The sequence below is a fragment of the Capsicum annuum genome, chromosome 11 (genome assembly GCF_002878395.1).
Source record: "Capsicum annuum cultivar UCD-10X-F1 chromosome 11, UCD10Xv1.1, whole genome shotgun sequence".
Classification (NCBI taxonomy): Eukaryota; Viridiplantae; Streptophyta; class Magnoliopsida; order Solanales; family Solanaceae; genus Capsicum; species Capsicum annuum.
Genome location: NC_061121.1, coordinates 95,540,443 through 95,565,948, shown reverse-complemented (window position 1 = coordinate 95,565,948; position 25,506 = coordinate 95,540,443). Strand labels below are relative to the sequence as shown.

The 25,506-nt window shown below is 38.3% G+C and overlaps 1 protein-coding gene across 2 annotated transcripts; it reads right to left on the bottom strand.

Moving 5' to 3' along the window:
- Nucleotides 1-2,698: 2,698 nt before the first annotated feature.
- LOC107847874 (serine/threonine protein phosphatase 2A 57 kDa regulatory subunit B' theta isoform) lies at nt 2,699-24,953 on the bottom strand. 2 transcript variants are annotated; one of them, XR_007046722.1, is made up of 3 exons: nt 23,018-24,953; nt 7,586-8,819; nt 3,092-3,294 (listed from the first exon to the last, which is right to left on the bottom strand). XR_007046722.1 is itself a non-coding variant. In XM_016692441.2 (2 exons), the coding sequence occupies exons 1-2, from the start codon at nt 24,197-24,199 to the stop codon at nt 2,944-2,946; spliced, it is 1,533 nt and encodes a 510-aa protein (XP_016547927.2). In that variant the 5' UTR covers nt 24,200-24,949; the 3' UTR covers nt 2,699-2,943. The 2 variants fall into 2 exon arrangements, 1 of the variants encoding a protein (XP_016547927.2); XM_016692441.2 differs by lacking the exon at nt 7,586-8,819 and having other exon boundaries at nt 2,699-3,294; nt 23,018-24,949.
- Between the last annotated feature and the right edge of the window lie 553 nt (nt 24,954-25,506).

Below are 25,506 nucleotides of genomic sequence, written 5' to 3'. Positions count from 1 at the left end.
GTTACAGAGAATATTTATTATAATGAGACAGTCTTAGATGAAAAAGTGATGTTGCTTACAAGATAGCATGACCCCAAACAGTAGTGGGCAATTTCGTTTTCAAATGTAATGGTTTTGCTATCAATTGTAATGTAAATTCTCCAGCATTATCGAGACGAATAACCTTAATGGGATAATTTGGAAATTGCGCCCTTAATTGTATTATTTGTGCCTTAAATGTTGGGTTGCGAGACGTTAAGAGACTCACATGAGACCATCTTAAAGATAAGTCTATTAGGACCTTAAAATATCTGAATGATCCACTGGATGGGTGAATAGGTCCACGTATATTCTCATGTATACGTTCTAGAAAAAAAGGGTATTCGATGCTAGATTTCAGTGGCGACGGCTAAGTTATCAATTTACCTTGATAACAAGCAGCATATGAAAATTCAACCGTTGTAAGAATCTCCGGGTTCTTTAACGAGTGCCCATTTGAATTTTCAATAATATGTCTCATATTAGAACCAGGGAGACTTATTCAATCATGCTAAAGCAGAAAGATATTTAGATCAGTAAACTTCTAATTTATGATAAAGCATACTTCAACTGTACTGATTTCTGCATAATATAAGCTAGAACACAAAGTTGCAAATTTCTCCAATACATATTTTTGGCCTGAGACATTCTTGGTAATGCCAAGATATTCAATATTCATTTCATTTACTATCTCAACATGATATCTGTTTCAGCAGATATCTTTAAAACTTAACAAATATTTTGGGGGTTTAGAAGAGAACAATACATCTTTTGTAACAAGTTTCATCCCCTTAGGCAGAAATATAATAGCTCTTTCAAAGCCTTCCATTCATTTTAAATTATCAGATTGTTGTAGTATTTGTTTTTCTTCTAAGCAAGTAGGAAAAGTATTTCTCATCTTTAAATATGGCATGTGTTGTTTCACTATCAATTACACAAATATCCTCGCGATTGATCATTGATCCAAATAAAATTTGAGGAGTATCCATATATTCTTCAAGATGAAATTACAAACAAAGTAAACATTATAATATTATTAGCAAACAACATATTACACAAACTTTATTTATTTACAGAACAAGAGAAACACTACTAATAAAAATATAAACTAATACAACCAACAGAAAAGTAAAATACTTAGATCATTACAGATCTATCACCAACAAGGTGATCTACATTTTCTTTAAAGAATTCAAAGAAATCTGTAACATTTAAATGCGTAGGCTCAACATTATCTTTGGAGATAAAGTTTGCTTCTGCATTATTATCCATCTTCTTGAGGGATGCCTGATAGAAATCAACCAGGTGCCTTAGCATACAACAGGTACGTGACCAGTATTCTTTTCCTCCACACCGATAGCATCTATTTTCTGTATTTTTCTTTTGCACTGCTTTAGGCTTTTCACCTTTCTGCTTATACTACTGGTAAGGAAGGTTATTATTCAGTGAAAGATGATCACCGTGATTGAAATTTCTCCCTCGACCATGGCCACAACCACGATTGGAGCCTAAACCTCATCCACACCTAGATTGGTGAAACTTTGCAGCATTCACTTCAGGGAATGGAGTAGTACCAGGAGGTTGACTTTCATGATTTTTCATCAAAAGATCATTATGTTGTTCAGCAACAAGAAGATGCAAAATGAATTCAGAATACTTGTTAAATCCCATTTCTCGAAATTAATATTGCAGGAGCATTTTCGAGGTAGGGAAGGTAGAGAATGTTTTCTCTAGAATATCATGATCTGTGATATTTTTTCCACATAAATTTAACCGTGATTTAATTCAAAACATGACAGAATTATAAACAGTTATATCTTTAAAATCTTGTAATCTCAAATGGGTTCATTCATAATGTGCCTGTGGAAGAACGGCCATCTTCAGATTGGCATACCTATCTTTTAAATTTTTTTCACAGTATAAGTGAATTCTTAACAGTGAAATATTCGATTTGTAAGCCCTCATCTAGGTGGTGATGAAGATATAACATAACTTTGGCACGGTCTTTGATTAGATGCCTAATTTTTATCTTTGATGCGCTTGCCTGATCCATCGCATCAAATGAATTTCAGCATTAAGTGCCTAAGATAAGTAGGTTTTGCCCGATATATCTAGGACAATAAATTCACATTTAGATAGATTCGACATTATTTTAAGAAAAATAAGTTCTTCTATTACCTATAAAAGTATTTGCTCGAGATGGTAGTCTCACACTGATAATATGTTAAATAATTAAAACTCAAAAGAAGAATAACACTCATAATATGTTAAATAATTAAAACTCAAAACAAGAATAATATAAATAAGGAAGTACAACAAGAGCATGGAGTAAGTATTATTTCATTCACTTTTCATATATCAATTACAAAGGGAGAAAGCCATATTTATAGGCCGACTACTTGGCAACCAAGTAGCTATACTTGATGACAAAGTTGCTGCCTTGGACAACAACATTCGTCAATATATCCTTGGGCTTCAAGGATGAATTTTTGCATGGTCATCCATACATTTTGCCACATAGCAACTATTTAATATACACCAATTAATTCTTTCAAAATGGCCTTTTGCCAAACTCAACACATCTTATAATCATTACATACATTATCTTAAGAATTATAAGCATTTGCTGAAGAGCGAGTGGTATACGCCAAAGTTGAACAAAATAATGAAAGTAACGATGTTCAACGAAGCATAATTTTGATAAAAAAAAATACTTGCACCCATATCATTTCCAAATTGCCAAAGTTAACACATATAAACAAATTATAGTTACAACTACAGCTATCAAGATGCAACTGACTAGGGGAAAGAAGCCAATGACACAAAATTCCTTTTCCCCTTGACCCCGTGATAAATTCATAGCTTCCAAAATGTAAAATAACCAGAATTATGAAAATGAAAGACAAGGACAAGCATATCTTAATATTAAGTTCGAGAATACCCCGTGGATGGAACAAGCACAGCTTCATTATTTGTAGTATTTTTGGCAGCAAGTTCTTCTAATCGTTTCCATGTAGCTTCGCGTCTTGATTTAATTTCACCGTCCTTCAATTCGTCATCCTGAAACTTGTTCAAGCACTCCTTGAATAGCTCAGGATCAAGATCATAGAATATCTTTCGAATATTCAGTGACAAACTGTGAACAGCCTGATTCCAATGGTTTCTGGTATTTCTCTCCAGTGCAGGAAAGATGATAGGCAGTATCACCTTTCGATGTTGCTTTATCAAATTCTCAATATGATCACTGTTCCACAAGAATAAAGCCCTCTCTGCCACCTATAGTGAACACAAACAGAGTCTTCTGAATTGGCAAATTTGAAAATTAAGCAGAGCAAATAAAACAAGAGAATATTTAGAATGTTTCTATCCAAGTTAACTCCTGCAGCAACATGGTAAACACATGAGGTCCTCATCTTTTTCATTCTAAACATTCTATGTATTCAAAAGAACGATATCCGTCAATCACAATTTGTGAAAACTCATTATGCAAAAACATCAAATGACTGAATTTTCTGAGGATACCTGAAATTTTCATCCAGATTTTAAAAAAAAAAGGAATGTAAGGGAACCTCTATTCTACAGCAAGCTATAGTTCCGAACATAGCAATTAGCTATACAATGTGTAAAATCAACAATTTAAGAAAATAAAATAAAGAGAATTGAAGAGGGTGAGGAAATTGCACTTTTAGTTCCTTAACTTACTTAAAACTTCAATACTGACCTACTAAATACCACTAAGCATATTAAACCTGCAACTAACTGCCACAAGCCTTTTGGTTTGTCAGTAGAGGGACCAAACAGTGAGCTAGCTCCAAGCAACATGTCGCACAACATAAAGCAACATGCATCAACATGCAGCCAAATTTCCTGGCTTTAGCCCCACTTTACTGAAAAGTTGATCTTTCTTGTTGTAACAGCACTTTAAGATTACTCAAGCAGATGCAAATAGTACAAAAAATACCAAGTACAAAAGTGAACTTGTTATCTCTAGTACAGTGTACCCTATGGCCTATGCTAAAGATAGAGAGCTCAGAAAGTCGAAAAAGGTGTCAGAGAAGGTGTTACATGAGTTTACAAGGGGGAAAAAATTACTCTAGCTATATAAACTTAAAAGACATTTAGCTTTGAGAGAATAAGTTGGAGTTGATATTCCATCATAATACCTATGGTTCCTTTCTATCTATACACCAAACAAATACAGGCAGGAACTTTTTCCAGATTCTCCTCATGGACCTACAAACTTTCTAGGAACTCTAGCATATATAGGTGTCCTTAATACACATCCACAGGCATGACCCAACTAAGTCCAAAAGCTGAAGAGACCATATCCCAAGTATCCGCAACAATTGTTGGTTTTCATGCTTTGTTGATACATGTAGCAACAGTTGACAATATGTATGTTCCTTCAGCTGAGATTGCCAGTAAAACATGCTTCATAAAGTATTGCCCAGTTGAAACAAATCATTATTGAGGTAACTGTCGTCTCCAAATACGTTTGGGTGGTCACGTCCAGTTTTGAACTACTGAAGACTTGTTTCATAGTTTTAAACTGAGCGGCAGACCCAACGCGGCTGACAGATAAGCCAACGATAATGGACGGTCTCGCGGCTGACAGATAAGCCAACGATAATGGACGGTCTAATTCCGCAATAAAAGAGCTCTGTTTCCAAACAGATTTGTCCATCAGTAGCCACTTATGCACCACCTCATTTTGGGCACAAAAGGATGAGCATCCTGCTTCTATAGAGTACAGCCTATCAGCTTTATTGCCCCACTTAGTCTGTTTGAAAATTTGTTGATTGGTTGTGCAGTTCCCAAGTCTTTCAATTAAGTTGAGTAGTTCATCAAGCTCCCAATCCTGCACATTCCTTTTCCATAGTGGGTTCCAAGTATTGTCTTCTCTGCTCCATCAGATTCTGGACTTTTGGGTTGTTGTTGATCTGGAAAAATATTAGAAAATTCAAACTGCAGAACTGAATTTCCCAGCCATCTATCCTTTTGAACTTGATGTTTATCTCATGTCTACTTATAATCTGCATCTTTGATAAAATTCATCCTACAATTTTAAGGTAACAATGAAATTCATTCCGCTACTTAATTTCATCTTTCCAGAGGCCAACACCATGTGGAGCAATAAAGATTTTGGAGCACCAATGGCTCTGAACACCATGTTTTGCAAACACCATGTTCTTCCACTGAAGAGGCTTTTCTGAACATATCTCGAAATACATTTCATGAGCATGCATTTATTATGGCGAGATTTCTGATCCCCTAACCACCTGGGATTTAGGTTGTGACTTTTCGTCACTAACCAAATGAAACTTGTGTATTTTGCTGGTACCTTTTCAAGGAAAATTCCTTCTAATCATTTTGATTTGACAAAGTTAATTTTTTACAAAGAAAAATTCCTTCTAATCATGTGCAGCTTCTTTTGCAACTTATCTAGGACGGAAAACAATGTGGGAATGTTACCCAAAACATTATTGGTAAATCACTTAGTGTAAGGTTGTAAGTCATTGAAAGGTATTGCATCTGCCAAGTAGTAGCCAATTTTCTTTCAAATTTTTCCACTATACCATCTCAAATTTCAGTTGATCTGAATCTAGCACCAAGTGGCGACCCTATGTAGGTTGTTGGAAAAGTACCAATGTTGCAGCACCGAATAAATGGTGCTTTTCAACATATTGATGTGTGGTCCTGAGAGCCTAAAAAATAAACAATGTAAGATACGGGTATAACACCAGGGATTCCTAGCACCACAGAAGATGAGGGTATCATCTATGTGAGAATTAATGGAGAAAATATTATTGAAATTGTGTGTCTACATAATTACACCGAGACCCTATTTATAGACACTTTAATACAATCCTTTTCCAAGTAGGATTTTGCATATACTATTCCTATTTCTACTCATATTCTAACCCTCTCCCTCAAGCTGGTGCATACAAATCATATGTACCTAGCTTGTTACAAATGTAATTAATACGAGGACCGGTGAGGGACTTGATGAAGATATCCGCAAGTTGATCACTTGAAGTCACAAATTTTGTAACAATATCTCCTGAGAGTATCTTTTCTCTGACAAAGTGACAACCAATCTCTATGTGTATAGTCCTCTCATGAAACACTGGATTTGATGCGATATGAAGGGCTGCTTCGCTATCACACACAAGTTCCATCTTACCGGTTTCTCCAAACTTTAATTCTCTCAACAACTATTTGATCCAAACTAGCTCACAAGTTGCTACAGCCATTGCTCGATATTCGGTTTCTGCACTAGATCGAGCAACCACACTCTGTTTCTTACTCTTCGAAGACACCAAATTACCTCCTACTAAAACACAATATCCGGAGATAGAACGTCTATCAGAGGGTGATCCTGCCCAATCAGCATCTGTGTATCCAATGATATGCTCGTGACCTCGATCCTCAAAGAGTAGTCCTTTACCTGTAGCTGACTTTATATATCGCAGAATACGAACAACTGCATCCCAATGTCTATCACATGGGGAAGTCATAAACTGACTTACAACACTCACTGGAAAGGATATGTCAGGTCTAGTCACGGTGAGATAATTCAACTTTCCAACCAACCGCCTATCCCCTTTCAGGATCACTGAGTGGCTCCCCTGTCCTGGTAGAAGTTTGGCATTTGGATCCATAGGAGTGTCAATGGGTCTACATCCCTGACTCCTCAAGAATGTCTAAGGCATACTTGCGTTGAGAAATAACAATACCTGATCTGGACTGAGCAACCTCAATACCTAGAAAATATTTCAGTCTGCCGAGGTCTTTGGTCTGAAAGTGCTGAAAGAGATATTGCTTCAATTTAGAGATACCATCTTCATCATTGCCGGTGATAACGATATCATCAACATAAACCACCAAATAAATACACAAATTTGGTTGAGAATGTCGATAAAACACTAAGTGATCAGCTCCACTACGAATCATGCCAAACTGCTGAATTACTGTGCGAAATTTTCCAAAACAAGCTCGAGGAGACTGTTTCAGACCATAGAGTGACCGGCGCAATCGACATACAAGGCTACTAGACTCCCCATGAGCAACAAAACCAGGTGGTTGCTCCATATAGACTTCTTCCTCAAGATCACCAAGCAGAAAAGCATTCTTAATATCCAACTGATAAAGAGGCCAATGACGAACGGCAGCATTGGATAGGAAAAGACGGACAGATGCTATTTTAGCCACTGGAGAAAAAGTGTCACTATAATCAAGCCCAAATATGTGTATCCTTTGGCAACAAGGCGAGCCTTAAGCTAATCAACCTGACCGTCTGGACCAACTTTGACTGCATAAATCCAACGGCAACCACCAATAGATTTACCTGCAGGAAGGGAAACAAGCTCCCAAGTACCACTTCCATGTAAAGCAGACATCTCATCTATCATAGCTTGCTTCCATCCTGAATGAGAATGTGCTTCACCTATAGTCTTAGGTATGGAAATAGATGAAAAAGATAATACAAAGGCATAATGGGATGATGATAAACAATAATAACTCAAGAAAGTATAGTGTGGGTTAGCATTACGAGTGGAACGCATACCTTTTTTAAGTGCAACTGATTGGCTAGAAGAAGGAAAGTCCGCAATAGAAGCAGCGTCCGACGCATTACATAAATCATTTGGGACTAATGGTGGACGATAACGACAATGATAAGTCAGAAGTGGTGGCACAGTAGCAGGAGACGTAGAAGTAACCGTTGATTACTTGGTTAGTTCGGGCAAGTCTGGAGATGTGGGTAAGACCAAGGATGGTGCGGGTAAGACTGGAGATACAGGTAAAATCTCAGAGATATCAGGATGATCAGAAGATAAATAGTAAGGTCGAGATTCAAAAAAAAATGACATCGGCAGACATAAAGTAGCGTCGAAGATCTAGTGAATAACAAAGATACCTTTTTTGAACTCGAGAGTAACCAAGGAAAACAAACTTGAGAGCACGAGGGGCTAATTTATCTTTTCCAAAGGCTAAGTTATGGACAAAACATGTGCTCCCAAAGACACGAGGGGGGATAGAGCAGAGATGTGAATGTGGAAACAATATAGAATGGAGAACCTTATTCTGAAGGGAAGATGATGGCATTCTATTAATTAGATAACAAGATGAAAGGACTGCATCGCCCCAAAATTGTAGCGGAACATGGGATTCAATGAGAAGAGTGCGAGCAGTCTTAAGAAGATGCCTATTTTTTCTTTCTGTTATACCATTCTGCTGAGGGGTGTACGGACAAGATGTCTGGTGAACAATTCCTTGATGAGTCATAAGCTCCTGAAACTGAGAGGATAAGTATTCTAAGGCATTGTCACTACGAAAAGTACGAATAGAAACACCAAACTGAGTTTATATTTCAGCACAAAAACTTTTGAATATAGAAAATATCTCAGAACGATCTTTCATTAAGAAAACCCAAGTACATCTTGAAAAATCATCAATGAAACTAACAAAATAACGAAAACCTAAAGGTGAACCAACTCTACTAGGACCCCAAACATCAGAATGTACAAATGAGAAAATAGACTCTGAACGAATCTCAATACTACGTGGGAAAGTAGCACGGGTGTGTTTCCCAAGTTGACATGACTCACAATCTAATGTGGATAAACTAGACAAACTAGGCACCATCTTTTGCAGCTTGGATAGACTCGGATGTCCCAAACGTTTGTGAATTAGGTTTGGGGGTCTGTAACGGAGCATGCTTTGAAGGAATTTGAAGAGGTAAAATGGTAAAGGCCTTGTGATTCATGTCTTGCGCCAATCGTCTGTCCTGTACTACGGTCCTGCATTGGAAAAGAATTATCAAGAAAAGTAATACTACAATTAAGGGCACGTATCAAACGACTAACAGATGCAAGATTACAAGGACAACCAGGGACATAAAGAACAGAGTCTAGAGTGATAAAAGATAGAGGTTTGGCTTGTCCAATTCCTTTTGGTTTTGTTCGGATCTCATTGGCTAAAGTAATAGGAGGAAGAAATTGTGAATAAACAATATCAGACAAAAGTGATTTGTTACCAAAAATATAATCAGAAGCACCTGAGTCTACAACCCTGATCCAGGAGTACTAGACTGTGAAACACAAGCCAAAGGATTACCAGGAAAAGAAGTATCAGGCTGGGCAACTGAGGCTACTTGTGGAGATGTCTGCTTACTTGCTCTATACTGGAAAAACTCCTCATATTCTGTTTGGGCAATATGAGCATTATTGGATGGTCGATTAGGCTGTGGAGATGTCTGCTTACTTGCTCGATTCTGAAGGAACTAATTATATTCCTTTACAGTAGTAGCAGGATCATAACTGGGTGGTGGACCATGCAAACTATGACATATATCCTGAGTGTGTTCAACTTTATGATAATAACTACACTTCGATCGAGATTTTCCAGAACGACCTCCTCCTCGCCGATTTTCCATAGGCTGATATGTTCATTTTTCTATGGTTTGAGATGCAAGAATAGAAGAGTCAACAGTGGGTGATGAAACTACTTTGTGACTGGGAGGCGCGGCAAGACGGAGAGAATAACTCATCAATTGTAGGAACCGTAGGACTAGCTAAAATCTGATCACGTAAAACATCATAGTCGGTAGAAATTCCAGCAAGTGTAAGAACTAAAAACATCTGTCTGTGCTCTTGTTGTTTTTCCACATCCGCAGTGACGGACATCAATGTATCAAATTCCTCCATGACTGCTTGTACTTTTCCCAAGTACGTAGACATCGGATTCCTGTTTCTTCAAGTTGGTCATTCGAGCTATCACATCATAAAAACGAGATATGTCATTAGTGCATAAAGCACGAGCCTTTTCCCAAACTAAATAGCACGTCTGGAATGGAAGAAACAAAGGCATCAACTTGGAATCAATAGATCGCCATAAGAGACTACATAATTGAGTGTCAACTTTCTCCTATTGCTCTTTAGCTTTCGCATCGTCCGTGCTAGACTTTCCTTCATCTACCACACTAGCCTTATTCGTTAAGTGATCTTGGACACCTTGACCTTTGCATCACAACTCAACCGAGGAAGCCCAAGCTAAATAATTTGAACTTCCCATTAAGGATTCGAAAGTGATCATAGGGCTTGAACTTCCAATTCCAGTATTTTTGGAGCCAAAAATATCATGCCCGAAAGACATCTTGGAAATTTAACTTGAAAACTCCAAGAAATGGTTGCCACTGGAAACAGAAAACAGAAGACAATAACCAGAAATATTATGAAGTCGCCGGAATTTAGGTTCCGACGATCGGAATCTGAAAAAGAATATATGGTCGGAGTAGGAATAGATCGACGACCCCAACAGAAGAAAGAAAAACTCAAAAATTTGACCGGAGACTGACTCACGCGCAGGCGCGTGAAGTAGATCTCACCGGAATTTCGAGATTCTGGCTGGCGTGTGGCGGCACGTGGATGGTACCTTTCCGGCGGTTTTGGTCGGGTTTTAATCGTCTGATCTTTCTGATCCTTTTGGTGGTGTTGTATTTTTCACACAACTCACAAAATTAAATTTGATGAAAAACAGTCACCGAAATTGACGTGACTGAGTTTTTTTTTTTTTCTGATGTTTCTCACCAATTCTCTGATACCATGTGAGAATTAAGGGAGAAAATATTATTGAAATTGTGTGTCTACATAATTACACCGAGACCCTATTTATAGACACTATAGTACAATCCTTTTCCAAGTAGGATTTTGCATTTACTATTCCTATTTCTACTCATATTCTAACAATCTACATAAAGTGAATGTGAAATTTTAACTGTATTCCCATGATTGCTAAATACTTCAAAACCCTTCCATAATCAGAATAAAGAGAAAGGGGAAGAGTGGGTTCCTTTTTTGATACCATAAACTGGCTTGAGTTGACCAAAACTAACTATTTATTAGTAGTGATGTAGAATTTTATCTATTTGACTTATCTATCACCAAATCCCATTTTCCTCTTAACATTGTGATGAGATATTGACAGGTGTGCATATCAAAGGCCTTAGCTATGTCCAGCTTACAAAGGATGGATGAATCCCTCGTTTTTTTAGCTGCCAATCAAGTACTTCATTGGCAAATAATGTTGTATCAGTGATCTTTCTGTCTTCGGTAAACGTATTTTGGTGTCCAAAGATAAGTTTTTCAATCACCTTTTTCAATCCAACAGCTGAAAACTTTGCAGCAAATTTATTAACACTATCAATTAGGTTGGTTGGTCTATTACCCTTGAGCTCAATTGCTTCTTTGCTGTTGGGCATTAGAGCAATAACAGGATCGCGGGACCTAACCGTATAGCACTTTTGGTAGAGTGCCTCAATTACATCTGCCTTGATCCCAGGATTTATGGAAGAAAGCCATATATAGCCATCTGGCCTGGACCTGAAACCTGGTGCCTAGTCCTCAAAAGCCTTCTTCAGTTCTGTCCTTTGTTCTTATGTGATATTCGTCATTTCACCAAAGTTTGTTGTTGATCTCCAAGTCTCACTTTCGCCTTTGGTAGAAGTTCAGGATTCCTTCTTAAATCTGTCCCCTCTCTTCAAAGATTTCATTGTGTTGAGTATATCAATGTGGTTAATTTCTTCTGTGAGAGTTTCCATTTTCTGGAAATACTTGGTATTTTTGTCCCCTTCTTTAAGAACAGATACCTAGATTTTTACCTCCATGAAATCACTTCAGCCTGCAAGCTACTGCAATTCCAGTTTCAAATCTAGCAATTTGGATGTCTTATGATACTGTTCTGCTTTCAGTGGACTATTCTAGTGTCATTACTCTTCTGGTGCCCTGTTTCTTTGTTTCTCTACTTCGCCACAAAACTTCTTTCTTCCAAGTAGTAAGATCTTTGAGGAACTTCAACTTATTGTATTAGTAAAAAACCTGGACTATTCCTGACCATGTAACTTTGCCACCATTCTTTTACCTTGTCTATGAAATCCACTGCTTGGAGCCACAAATTTTCATAATTCCTTTTCTTAACTGGCTTGCATGTTGATTTTCTCTGCGGCAACTCTAGTTGTCTTCATTCCTCCATTCTCAATATGATGTCCAAAAGTTCATGTTCAAACCCAAAGGCATTAACTTCAAAAGCTTTGCATGCTTTAGCTATTGCAAGTTTAGTCCACTTTGATGTTACGATTACAGTTGGCTTGTGGATTATCTGAAGGCATGTACATTCCTCATACCATGGAAGCTAGAGAGAGTGTCACTGTAAGAGTAAGGGGAGAGTTAAGATTCTAAGCTACAAGTCAGTGATATCTCCGGTGCTGGCTGAAAATTTTGAATCAAAGAATTAAAATCCATCATTGGTTCGGCTATGTCATCTGCTTCCGAGTGATTAGGTAAGTTTATAGTGGACTTGTAATTGATCTGAGAAAGGGTCATGTCTGTGATCCAACGTTAAAACATTAAGCCTACAAGGGTCAAAATCAAGCCCAACCGCTCGCCAAAACATGCTATTCCCTTTTTATGGCCTTTCGAATTACAATGTTGATTCAATCTTTGGCCCATAATTCTATAATCCAGACTGACTCGTTTTTAATTTAAAATAGCCACATGTGACCACTGGCATATACAGGCTTTTCAAAGCTTGAGGAGTCAGACCTGCCAATCAGTCCCTTCACCTTTCGCCAACTTCGTCTTTTCCAATCGTCCCGAGTTCATGTGAGAATCTGGCAAAATCGGAATCTCAAAATTCCAATCACCCACATAGAGCTGTAACTTTCACGGAGGCTCACCATTGAAGCTCTTGATGCAAATATGAGATTAAAGGAGATGTGTTTGTTCTTGGTATCTTCTTCGATTCCGATATAGCCACCAGAGAGCTCTCTGATGATGCGGAGTGTGTCAAACGACCAAGCATGTAAAGGAATGCCCAAAGTTTTGACCCAGATTGGCCAAGCTTCCCTTTTGTTAGCATTATCTCACATGTCGAAGTCCACCAATCCAGCGATAAAATGTCTATCATTCAAAACCCAATCACCTGTGTTAAGTTGTATTGCTTCAATCCAGTGATAAATGCCTAGCATTCCAAAATCAATCACTTGCCTTAACTTGCATTGCCTTTTGCCTCGATCGAAGGTCAAACAGAATTGGTTGTGATTTAGTGGGGTTATTTTAATGCCAACACATAGTTTCCATATATCGATAAAGCATTTTTTATCACTCCCGGTTTGGGATATGATTGAATGGTCACTGAATCCTAAGTTACTCGGACTCTTCACTTTTAGTGTCGCACCCGTGTCGACACGACATGGTTGGGGGTGTGGGATCTGTACTCGATCTGGTCAACCGATTGTGGGTACTTTGACCAAAATCGACAAGGAAAGTTTGGACAGATTTAATTATTTCTGTAATCAAAACAAAAGCTAAGGTGAAATGGAAGAAAATGGAATACCTTGTACATAGAAACTTCGATGCTACTGTTTTTCCTTTTATCTCCTTTCAGGATTCTCCTCAAGCTTTCACATAATATCTCATAATTTAGGTTTTATAACTCTATTTTTAGGTATTTGAATTACTTTTAGCCAAATACCCACACCGTTATCTGTATCTGGATCCATATCCCCGAATCTTAAAATTGAGATCATGAAGGATCCGACCACTAGATCCGCACCCGTATTGGAAAACCGCAACCGACCGAGCAAATTAGACTGAAACAACCTGTGACACATTTTAAGAATATCCGAATGCCACTGTTAGTGCTGCTATGAAATTTGTGAGAATTAATGGAGAAAAACATTATTAAATTGTGTGTTTACATAATTATATCGAGACCCTATTTATAGACACTATAGTACAATCCTTTTCCAAGTAGGATTTTGCATATATTATTCCTATTTCAACTCATATTCTAACACTCTCCCTCAAGCTGGTGCATACAAATCATATGTACCTAGCTTGTTACAAATGTAATTAATACGAGAACCAGTGAGGGACTCGGTGAAGATATTTGCAAGTTGATCACTTGACTTCACAAATTTTGTAATAATATCTCCCGAGAATATCTTTTCTCTGACAAAGTGACGATCAATCTCTGTGTTTAGTCCTCTCATGAAACACTGGATTTGATACGATATGAAGGGCTGCTTGATATCACACACAAGTTTCATCTTACCGGTTTCTCCAAATTTTAATTCTCTCAGCAACTGTTTGATCCAAACTAGCTCATAAGTTACTACAACCATTGCTCGATATTCCGCCAACCACACTCTGTTTCTTATTTTTCCAAGATACCAAATTACCTCCTGCTAAAACATAATATCTGGAAGTAGAACGTCTATCAGAGGGTGATCCTGCCCAATCAGCATCTGTGTATCCAATGATATGCTCGTGACCTCGATCCTCAAAGAATAGTCCTTTACATGGAGCTGAATTTATATATCGCAGAATACGAACTGCGTCCCAATGACTATCACAGGGGAAGTCATAAACTAACTTACAACACTCACAGGAAAGGATATGTCAGGTCTTGTTACGGTGAGATAATTCAACTTTCCAACCAGCCGCCTATACCTTTCAGAATCATTGAGTGGCTCCCCTTGTCCTGGTAGAAGTTTAGCATTTGAATCCATAGGAGTGTCAATGGGTCAACATCCCATCATTCCTGTCTCCTCAAGAATGTCTAAGGCATACTTGCGTTGAGAAATAACAATACCTGATCTGGACTGAGCAACCTCAATACCTATAAAATATTTCAGCCTGCCGAGGTCTTTTGGTCTGAAAATGTTGAAAGAGATGTTGCTTTAATTTAGTGATACCATCTTCATCATTGTCGGTGAGAATGATATCATCAACATAAACCACCAGATAAATATATAGATTTGGTTGAGAATGTCAATAAAACACTAAGTGATCAGCTCCACTATGAATCATGCCAAACTGCTGAATTATTGTGCTGAATTTTCAAACCAAGCTCAAGAGGACTGTTTCAGACCATAGAGTGACCTGCGCAATTGACATACAACGCTACTAGACTCCCCTCGAGCAACAAAACCAGGTGGTTGCTCCATATAGACTTCTTTCTCAAGATCACCATGCAGAAAAGCATTCTTACTATCCAACTGATACAGAGGTCAATGACGAACGGCAGCAATGGATAGGAAAAGACGGACAGATGCTATTTTAGATGCTATTTTAGTCACTGGAGAGAAAGTGTCACTATAATCAAGCCCAAATATTTGTGTGTATCCTTTGGCAACAAGGCGAGCCTTAAGCCGATCAACCTGACCATCCGAACCAACTTTGATTGCATAAACCCAACGGCAACCAACAGTAGATTTGCCTGCAGGAAGGGAAACAAGCTCCCAAGTACCACTCGCATTCGCATGTAAAGCAGACATCTCATCTATCATAGCCTGCTTCTACCCTAAATGAGAAAGCGCTTCACCTATAGTCTTAGGGATGGAAATAGAGGACAAAGATGTTACAAAAGCATAATGGGGTGATGATAAACGATGATAACTCAAGAAAGTATAATGTGGGTTAGCATTACAGTGGAACGCATACCTTTTTGAAGTGCAGCTAATTGGCTAGGAGAAGGCAAGTCCGCAGTGAGACTAGCGTCCGACGCATGACATGAATCATCAGGGACTAATGGTGGATACGGACGACGATGATTTGTCAGAAGTGGTAGTACTGGAGCTGGAGACGTAGAAGTAATCGTTGATACCTCAAAGGTTGGTCCGGTAAGTTTGGAGATACGGGTATGATCAAGGATGGTGCGGGTAAGACTGGAGATACGGGTAAAATCTCAGAGATATCAGGATGATCAGAAGATATATAGTAAGGTCGAGATTCAAAAAAACTGACATCGGCGGGCATAAAATAGCGACGAATATCCAGTGAATAACAACGATACCATTTTTGAACTCGAGAGTAACCAAGGAAGACACTTGAGAGCACGAGAGGCCAATTTATCTTTTCTAGGGGCTAAGTTATGAACAAAGCATGTGCTCCCAAAGACTCGAGGGGGATAGAGTAGAAATGTGACTAGAGTAGAGATGTGACTGTGGAAACAATATAGAATGGGGAACCTTATTCTGAATGGAAGATGATTGCATTTTATTAATTAGATAAGATGTGAGGACTGCATCGCCCCAAAAATGCAGCGAAACGTGGGATTCAATGAGAAGAGTGTGAGCAGTTTCAAGAAGATGCCTATTTTTTCTTTCTGCTATACCATTCTGCTGGGGTGTTCGGAAAAAATATCTGGTGAACAATTCCTTAATGAGTCATAAACTCCTGAAACTGAGAGGATAAGTATTCTAAGGCATTATCACTACAAAAAGTACGAATAGAAACACCAAATTGAGTTTGTATTTCAGCACAAAAACTTTTGAATATAGAAATTATCTCAGAACGATCTTTCATTAAGAAAACCCAAGTACGTCTTGAAAAATCATCAATGAAACTAAGAAAATAACGAAAACCTGAAGGTAAATTGACTCTCCTAGGACCCCAAACAACGAAAACCTAAAGGTAAATTGACTTTCCTAGGACCCCAAACATCAAAATGAACTAATGAGAAAATAGACTCTGAATGACTCTCAATACTACGTGAGAAAGTAACACGGGTGTGTTTCTCAAGTTGACATGACTTACAATCTAATGTGGATAAACTAGACAAACTAGGCACCATTTTTTATAGCTTGGATAGACTCGGATGTCCCAAACGTTTGTGAATTAGGTCGGAAGGTCTGTAACGGAGCATGTTGTGAAGGAATATGAAGAGGTAAGATGGTAAAGGCCTTGTGATACATGTCCTGCGCCAATCGTCTGTCCCATACTGCAAAAAATGCATTAGAAAAGAGTCATCAAAAAAAGTTAAGCTAAAATGAAGGGCACGCGTCAAACGACTAACAGATGCAAGATTAAAAGGAAAACCAGGGACATAAAGAACAGAGTTTAGAGGGACAGAAGATAGGGGTTTGGCTTGTCCAACTCTTTTTGGTTGTGTTCGGATCCCATTGGCTAAAGTAATAGCAGGAACAGATTGTGAATAAACACTATCAGACAGAAGTGATTTGTTACCAGAAGTATGATCAGAAGCACCTGAGTCCACAATCCATGATCCAAAAGTACTAGACTGTGAAACACAAGCAAAAGGATTACCAGCAACAAAAGCATCAGGCTGGGCAACCGAGGCTACTTGTGAATATGTCTTCTTACTTGCTTGATACTGAAGGAACTCATCATATTCTGTTTGGGCAATATAAGCATTATTGGATGGTCAATAGGATCATAACTGGGTGGTGGACCATGCAAACTATGGCATATATCCTGAGTGTGTCCAACTTTATGATAATAACTACACACCTCGATCGAGATTTCCAGGACGACCTCCTCCTCACCGATTTTTCATAGGCTGATATGTTCGTTTTTCTATGGTTTGAGATGCAAGAATAGAAAAGTCAACAGCGCGGGTGATAAAATTACTTTGTGACTGGGAGGCGCGGCAAAACGAAGCAGACGAGAGAATAACTCATCAATTGTAGGACCATAGGACTAGCTAAAATCTGATCACGTACAGCATCATGGTCATTAGAAAGTCCAGCAAGTGTAAGAACTAAAAACATCTGTCTGTGCTCTTGTTGTTTTTCCACATCTGCAGTAACGGGATCAAATTCTTTCATGACTGCTTGTACTTGTCAAGTAAGAAGACATCGGATTCTTGTTTCTTCAAGTTGGTCATTCGAGATATCACATCAAAAAAAGGAGATATGTCATTAGTGTACAAAGCACGAGCCTTTTCCCAAACTAAATAACACGTCTGGAATGGGCGAAACAAGGGCATCAACTTGGAATCAATACATCGCCATAAGAGACTACATAATTGAGCGTCAACTTTCTCCCATTGTTCTTTGGCTTTCGCATCTTCCGCGCTAGATTTTGCCTTTTCATCTACCACACTAGCCTTGTTCGTTAAGTGATCTTGGACACTTTGACCTTCGCACCACAACTCAACCGAAGAATCCCAGGCTAAATAATTTGAACTTTCCATTAATGGTTCGGAAGTGATCATAGGACTTGAACTTCCGACTCCAGTACTTTTGGGGCCAAAAACATCATACCCAAAAGACATCTTGGAAATTTTAACTTGAAAACACCAAGATACAGGATCTAGATGACTGAAAACTTGCAGAAAAGAAAAAAAAAAAATTTGATGTCGCCGGACTAGGGGTTCCAGCGGTCGGAATCTTCAAATATTGCCGGAAGTAGGAAAAAAAAGTAACTGGTCGGAGCGGAGTGGATCGGCGACCCAGCAAAAAAAGAACTCAAAAATTCGAGTGGAAATGGGTTCACGCGCTGGCGCATGACCAGATTTCGCCGAAATTTCAGAATTCCAGTAGGCACGTGTCGGCGCGTGGTTGGTAGTTTCCCGACGATTTTGGTCGGATTTTCGTCGCCTGATTTTCCCGATCCTCTTGGTGGTGGTGTATTTTTCACACAACCCACAAAATAAAAAAAGGACACAAATCAATCACCGGAATTGATGCACGGTGACTGAGTTTTCTTTTCTAAAAGTTCTCACCAACTCTCTGATACCATGTGAGAATTAATGGAGAAAAATATTATTAAATTGTGTGTTTACATAATTACATCGAGACCTTATTTATAGACACTATAGTACAATCCTTTTCCAAGTAGGATTTTTATATACTATTCATATTTCTACTCATATTCTAACAAAATCCATTAGGTGTTGCTTTTGCTGTTTGAGCTACCATTTATGGCAATTGAAGGATCTTAATCATTTTTGCATGATTTTGTCTGATGGGAAGTGATTGAATCTGGGATTGTGTGGTTTCCGAGGAAACTTAGAATTTTGTCAATAATGTCTTCCAACATTGTTGTAGTTTGATTCTAGGATAATCACCGCAGATTCCCTGTCTAACAACCAAGCTTCAATTTTCACAAAAAGACTATAGCTGCGTTGTCTTGAAGTACTATTTATGTGTATGCTTACATCTTTCTTCCCCATATCCTGCAACGAACCCCCGCCCCTGGTGATGCCCATATAAAAGCATCTCGAACCCATACGAGATTTTCTTCATCTATTCTAATTCTGCTAGCAGATCTCCTGGTGCTCTCAATAAGTGTAGACCATCTATCAAAGTTGATCGGTAAGAGCCTGCTTGGATGGGCTTGTAGCTTTTGGCTTATAAGTCAAAAGCTATAAGTTAGGAATTCTAACTTATGATGTTTGTCTTATTGTTGTCTTTTTGGCTTAAAAACGTTCTTTGTTTTAACCAAACACTACAAAAGTGCTTAAAAGCAATTTTGTCCTAAAAACACTTTAAAATAAGCCAATCCATACAAGCTCTAATATTACTTTACTCAAAGATTGTTCTCCGGAAATAAAGAAGATCCTCTCTTCCATCACTAAAATGGGAGTGAGAAATCACTTGAAAAGAAGTTTACAAGGGAAAGGAAAAACAGAGAGAGAGAGAAAGTGACTTTAGGAGGAGGCCATTTCCCAGTAAAAAGCGTTCTTCTCTATCAGAATGCTTTCATTTACAAAGAAAATAGGTTACTGCGTGGTTTTTTCGATGTCACTTACATAAGGTGTATTTTTATTTCTATCAAGAATTTTACAAAGGTATGCTGTCATGAATTCGAAGTTTAAAGTGAAAATAAACCTATATTTACAATAGGTCCAATTGATATGTACATGTAGGCTATTTATTTGACAAACAGGTTTTGTATGAAGAGTGTATTAACTGGACAAACAGGTTTAACAGGAAAAATAATGTTCTATTAGTTTAATTCTCTGTAACGTGCATAGTACTCCCTAACTTTTGACGTGACTTCACCCAAGTCATCAGCGCCAGCAGCTTAGTAACGTCAGCGACCGGTAAGTCCCCGCCCTCTTTCCCCTCCAAGCACCTCCATAGAATCTCCCTGGGGACTTTGGCATTGAACACCATGTGCAAGTCCTTCCTCTCCCTAAACTGCTCCACTAATCTCCTCACTAGGTGAATGGCCTTAGTAGTCGAGCAACCTAGCATGAAATCAAACTGATTCTCAAAAATAGTCACGATCCTCCTCAGCCTCGACTCTATCACCCTTTCCCAAACCTTCATAGTATGACTCAACAACTTGATATCTCTATAGTTGCTGCAACTCTGAATGTCCCCTTATTTTTATATCATGGAACCATTGTACTCCATCTCCAAGCTTCGAGCATCTTCGTCGCCCTAAAAATGATGTTAAACAACCTTGTCAGCCACTCCAAACCTACCCTACTAATGTTTTTCCAAAAATTCATCGGAATCTCGTCGGGCCCCGTCGCCCCACCCTACACATCCTACGAATAGCCCCCTTGACCTCCTCAACCTTGATACGACTATAATAACCATAATCGTGACACCTCTCTGAGTTCTTCAAGTCCCCCAGTACGAAACCTTTGTGCTCTTCGTCATTCAAAAGTCTATGAAAATAGGACTGCTACCTCTTCCTAATGAGGGTATCCTCAACCAACACTTTGTCATCCTCCCCCTTGATGCACTTCACTTGATCAAGATCACGAGCCTTTCGCTCCCTGTCCTTAGCAAGCCTATACAACTTCTTATCCCCCTTTCTGCTCTAAAGTTGCATACAAGCTTTCGAAAGTTGTTGTCTTAGCCGTCATAACCGCTAACTTAGCCTCTCTCCTAGCTGACTTATACTCCTCCCTGTTCGTCTGCTTCTCCTCGTCATCCTTGCTCTCAACCAACTTAGCATAGGCCACCTTCTTAGTATCCACCTTTCTTTTAACTTCTTCGTTCCACCACCAGCCCCTCCGATGCTTGCCAAAGCGGCCTCTCGAGACACCCAACACCTCTCTAGCGGTCTTCCTAATGCAACAGGCGATCGTATCCCACATATTATCCACATCCCCTCATCCCCTCTACTCTCCCAAGCCCCCCATAGCCGTCAGTTTCTCCCCTATTTCCAAATACTGGCCAAAGTCAAGCTACCCCACTTGATCTTGGGTCTATCCTCCACAACCCTCTTCCTTCTGCCCTTTTTGATTACCAGTCCATCACCAACAGCTTATGTTGGGTCGAAAGATTCTCGCTAGATATGACTTTACAGTCTTTACACAACGCTCTATCACCCTTCTTAAGGAGCAAGAAGTCTATCTGGGTCTTGGTCACCGAACTACGAAAGGTAATAAGCTGCTCCTCCTTCTTCAGAAAGCTCGAATTCACTACCCACAACTAAAAGCCCTAGCAAAATCCAAAAGTGAAGCTCCTCCTTCATTTCGTTCCCCAAAACCGAAACCGCCATGCATATCATCATAACCTCTCGATAAAGACCCAATATATCCGTTGCAATCCCCTCCAACGGAAAGCATCTCAGTGCTCGGAATGCCTCTCACCACCTCATACAAAACCTCCCAAACGATCCTCTTCTCCTCCTCATCCAATCCTGCTTGCGGAGCGTAGGCACTAATAACACTCAACATAGACCCTCCAATGACCAACTTAATCAACATCAATCTATCATTAACCCGAAAAAGGAGGGATGCAACACAAGGGCTTCAGAGGGGGTCACCCATCCTAGTATTACTCTCGCCCAAGCAAATTTCAAGCAGATCAAAAAAAATTCTTTTACTCTACAACACATTGCAACTTTCAGATGTAGGGAATTCAATTCCTAATATGTGGCCACCACTAATCGGCAGTTGATAAAATGGTTTAAACACATAAATATACAACATCTCAACACGATAGCAACAAGGAGGAAAACTCCCTGCAATTAACAGGGTTGGATATGAAAAGAGGCACAAGTTCAAGAAATTACAGAAGACATTTTCTTCCTGCCCAGTTTCTCCTTTTTGCAGATTTTGTCTCTATTTTAAGAACCTGAACTACATTTCATATTGCTTGTTATATTGAAGAGCCGCATTGCAGCCAATCAGATCGATTTTAATACTCAGGTTAGTATCTCTTAATGGAAGTAACGCATCATATTAACACACATCCAGAAGATGCTGAATAAACTACATCCTGACCAAGAGCCTTTAAAGCTTCTGTACATATGGCTTTTATGCTAACGTTAGTTACATTAGTATTATTACAACAAAGAAACATATGCTAGAAACTTTTGACATCTTTTATGTTTTTAGTTTTTCAACAACTATAATGTTTGCTTGCTATCTTACGGCATAAGCATCTGCCGATTGCATCAGTACTTAGCAGGTACAGAATAACAGAGAACTAATTTAGACAATTCTATTCACCTTAAGATGGAACTAAACTAACACAACCTCAGTTCTCATGCTAAGATATCACGTATGGGCAGCGAATAAACTAAAATAAACTCGGCACCACCCCATCTCAAACTCAAAGGGTAGCAGCTCCCTAATAGGCTCTGGCAAATACTAATGCTATTTCTTAATTTTCAGAATATTTAAAAAACCAGTCACTGCACAATGAAAGCTGCATTTACCATAACCAACAAATCCACTACTGCCTAAATTATGACTCATCTCTAGACACCATAAAACATGTTGCACATTCACCAATTGGAAATACAAACAAAACTATAACTATCACAACATTGTGCCTTCAAACAACCACAAAATACAAATGCCTCATCCAAAAGTAAGGGGAGGGAGCAAAATGGCATGGGGAACTTCCAGATCATCCTAAACCAAAAGAAGAAAACTAACTGGCTAACTGCAAGAAGTTCAATTTTTTGAAAAGGAAAATGTTTACTTGAAGGAGAAAACAAGCTTTGGCAGGAAAGAGAAAAGAAGACAACAAAATAGAAGAATTGCATATCAGTCAATTTTTTCTAGCTTCAATTTTTCCTATTTTTCAATATTCCACCAGACAAACACATGGCCATTGCAAGTTATGAAACAAAAACATAATGTACACAAAGCATACATAATAATCTACATCACCTACAAAGATGAGGGATTAATGCTGTTCTATGAAGCATATCATACATGCAAGTACTTCCATAGGTAATATATAGAAGAAGTCTATATAAATATAGCTCACACATACCTGAAAATGCAAGCTAGTCAAACACTGAGCAATTCGTTGAAACAACGGCACCATACACCTTTGGAAATCTGCTGGTTGAGTAGCTTCCAAGATTTCCTCCAACTCAACAAGGAACATGACCTCTTTTGAGCTATTTGTTATTGGCCAATACTTTAACAACCCCCTAATAACTGTATCAGCAAGCTTGCAGTCTTTCTCCACAAACTGCGTCATGCAATAATTTAACTGTTGATGGTACATGGCTAAGCATTTGGGTTTATGCAGGGGAATCAATGTCCGGACAAGAAAAAGCTTGTGTTCTTCTTTTAGAGGCAAAGCAAACCCATTAATTATGCTGCCCAGTATTTCCAGAAGCTCTGCAATCCCATTATGTTTTTCAGTCTCAAAAACGAAATGATAAAATATGTTATTAATAGCCTTCCTGATGTAAGGTCGGTGTACCATGAACTTCCCATAAACACGATGCAGTATTATTTTCAAGTACTCCCTCTCCCTAGGATCTTCAGAGTCAAAAAGATCAAGCAATCTGAGAACAAAGGAATGATCTATATATCTTTTCGCAACTTTTGCATCAGTTTCGGGTGATGCAACAAACCTCAGAAGAAACTCATACACAATCTGCAGATGTGGCCATGAAGGATCCATGGCAGGTTCGTCCTCTTCCACATCAAAGGCCAACGTCTTGTTCTCTCGAGGCTGGGGCATGAGTTCCCTGAACAAATTTACAGACACCATCTTTACTTCTGCTTGCATCACCACTTCTGTAAATTTTACATTTGCAGACGTTACGTACTCCACAAGCTCCAATAACGTCTGTCGCTTGGTCTCCTTTTCTTTAAGGTTCTTTGTAGGATCAGTAAAATCAAACAAAACACAACACATGTTGAGCTTCCTAATAAACAAGTTGTGCTTCTCAGAAATAGGAACATCCTTGAAACTTGGCAATGCATCGTAAGAAGGTGCAACGAGATTCCCATTGGGCTTTAAACTCCCATCTCGGACAAATTTATCCCCCGTTGAAGCTGAAACAGAATAAGGGGCTGAAATAACAGTATTGTTATCTGATACCCCAATCTTTTTACTTCCTCCATCACTTTTCTTTGAACTAGTCGATGAACTGGTTGAGCCAGCCGTCTTCGACTGCTTCTTAGGGTTCTTCTTACCAAATATCTGCTTGATCATATTTCTCAAAAATTGTAACTTTGCAGAAACAAGTAAAAATTCAACAACTAAAACTAAGACAATATTTCCTCCTCAGCTGAAACCCACATGCCACTAGCTTGCAATTCCAAAAGGGTCAGCACAAAATGATGATTACTTCATCAACTAATGCAGGAGATAACAGAAATAACTATCATCTTCAACTTAGGGGCTAAAAGCACACTTTTTTTCAACTACAGGGGCTTCGAAGAAATTCCAACTCAACAATTGAGATCAAGAATGGAGCAGTACCTGAATCAATCTAAAGAAAAACTTAAGTTCTTGAACCTTTTATCAGAAACTCATGTATAAAGTTTGAGCCGTTTGACTTAAAAACCAGATGTGCAAAGAAAATTATGAGTACTAAATTCAAAGAAATAGCACCTTTTTTTTTCAACTTTCTTCTTCCACTAAAACAATCATACCAAAATGGGGTTTACAAATAAAGTATATTCTCACACGCTCTCTTCACTTTTTCAATAATCCCCAAAATAATTTTTAAATGCAAATTGAAATCCAAAAAAAAAAAAACACAGAAAATAATTCCTTTTTTCTTTCTTGTCACAGTTGAGAAAATGCGAATAGAGCAATTATTCAGAAGGAAATTTGGTTAATCAATTTTGGGATTCTTCATTTTATTTTTTTTAGTTTGTTTACATTTTTGGTGTTGTTTGTTGACGAAGTAAATGGTTAGTGGAGTTGTATTTTAGCGTGTGCAGCAATGATATGTTGACTTGGATCAAAGGATTAAAAGCCCAGTCTTAACTCTCTCTACTTTCTTAATTGCTCATTTGGTAATAAGTCATGTCCCCAAACCAGACGGAAAGCAACTAACATATGCAATCATATTCAAAATTGTTTAAAATATTTGCTAAGTGGTATTATTAATATTTCTATATAAAATAAAAAAATATTACACATCTTGATATTTTTGATTCATAAGAAAAACTTAAGAATAAATTACAATTTAATGGACTTTATTACTGATGTGAGGCCAAAAAAGTATCTATTTAGGTATTATTTGTTTTACATTTAGCATTTTTTATCGTCACTTTGAGTATTAAATTTCATGAAATATGCTTATATTGGTTGATTTTTATTCATAAGACAAAATGAAGAAATTTGAGCGGAAAACGGATATGTGGGAGCTTTGAAGTCTGAGTAAAAGTCATAAATCTCAACTCGAAGTTAGTTCCAAGTGCAAAATCAAGGATGAGGTGTTTGGACATTCGATTTCATCTCGTGATTTGGAATTATGAAATAAAATCAGTGTTTTAGACATGCGATTA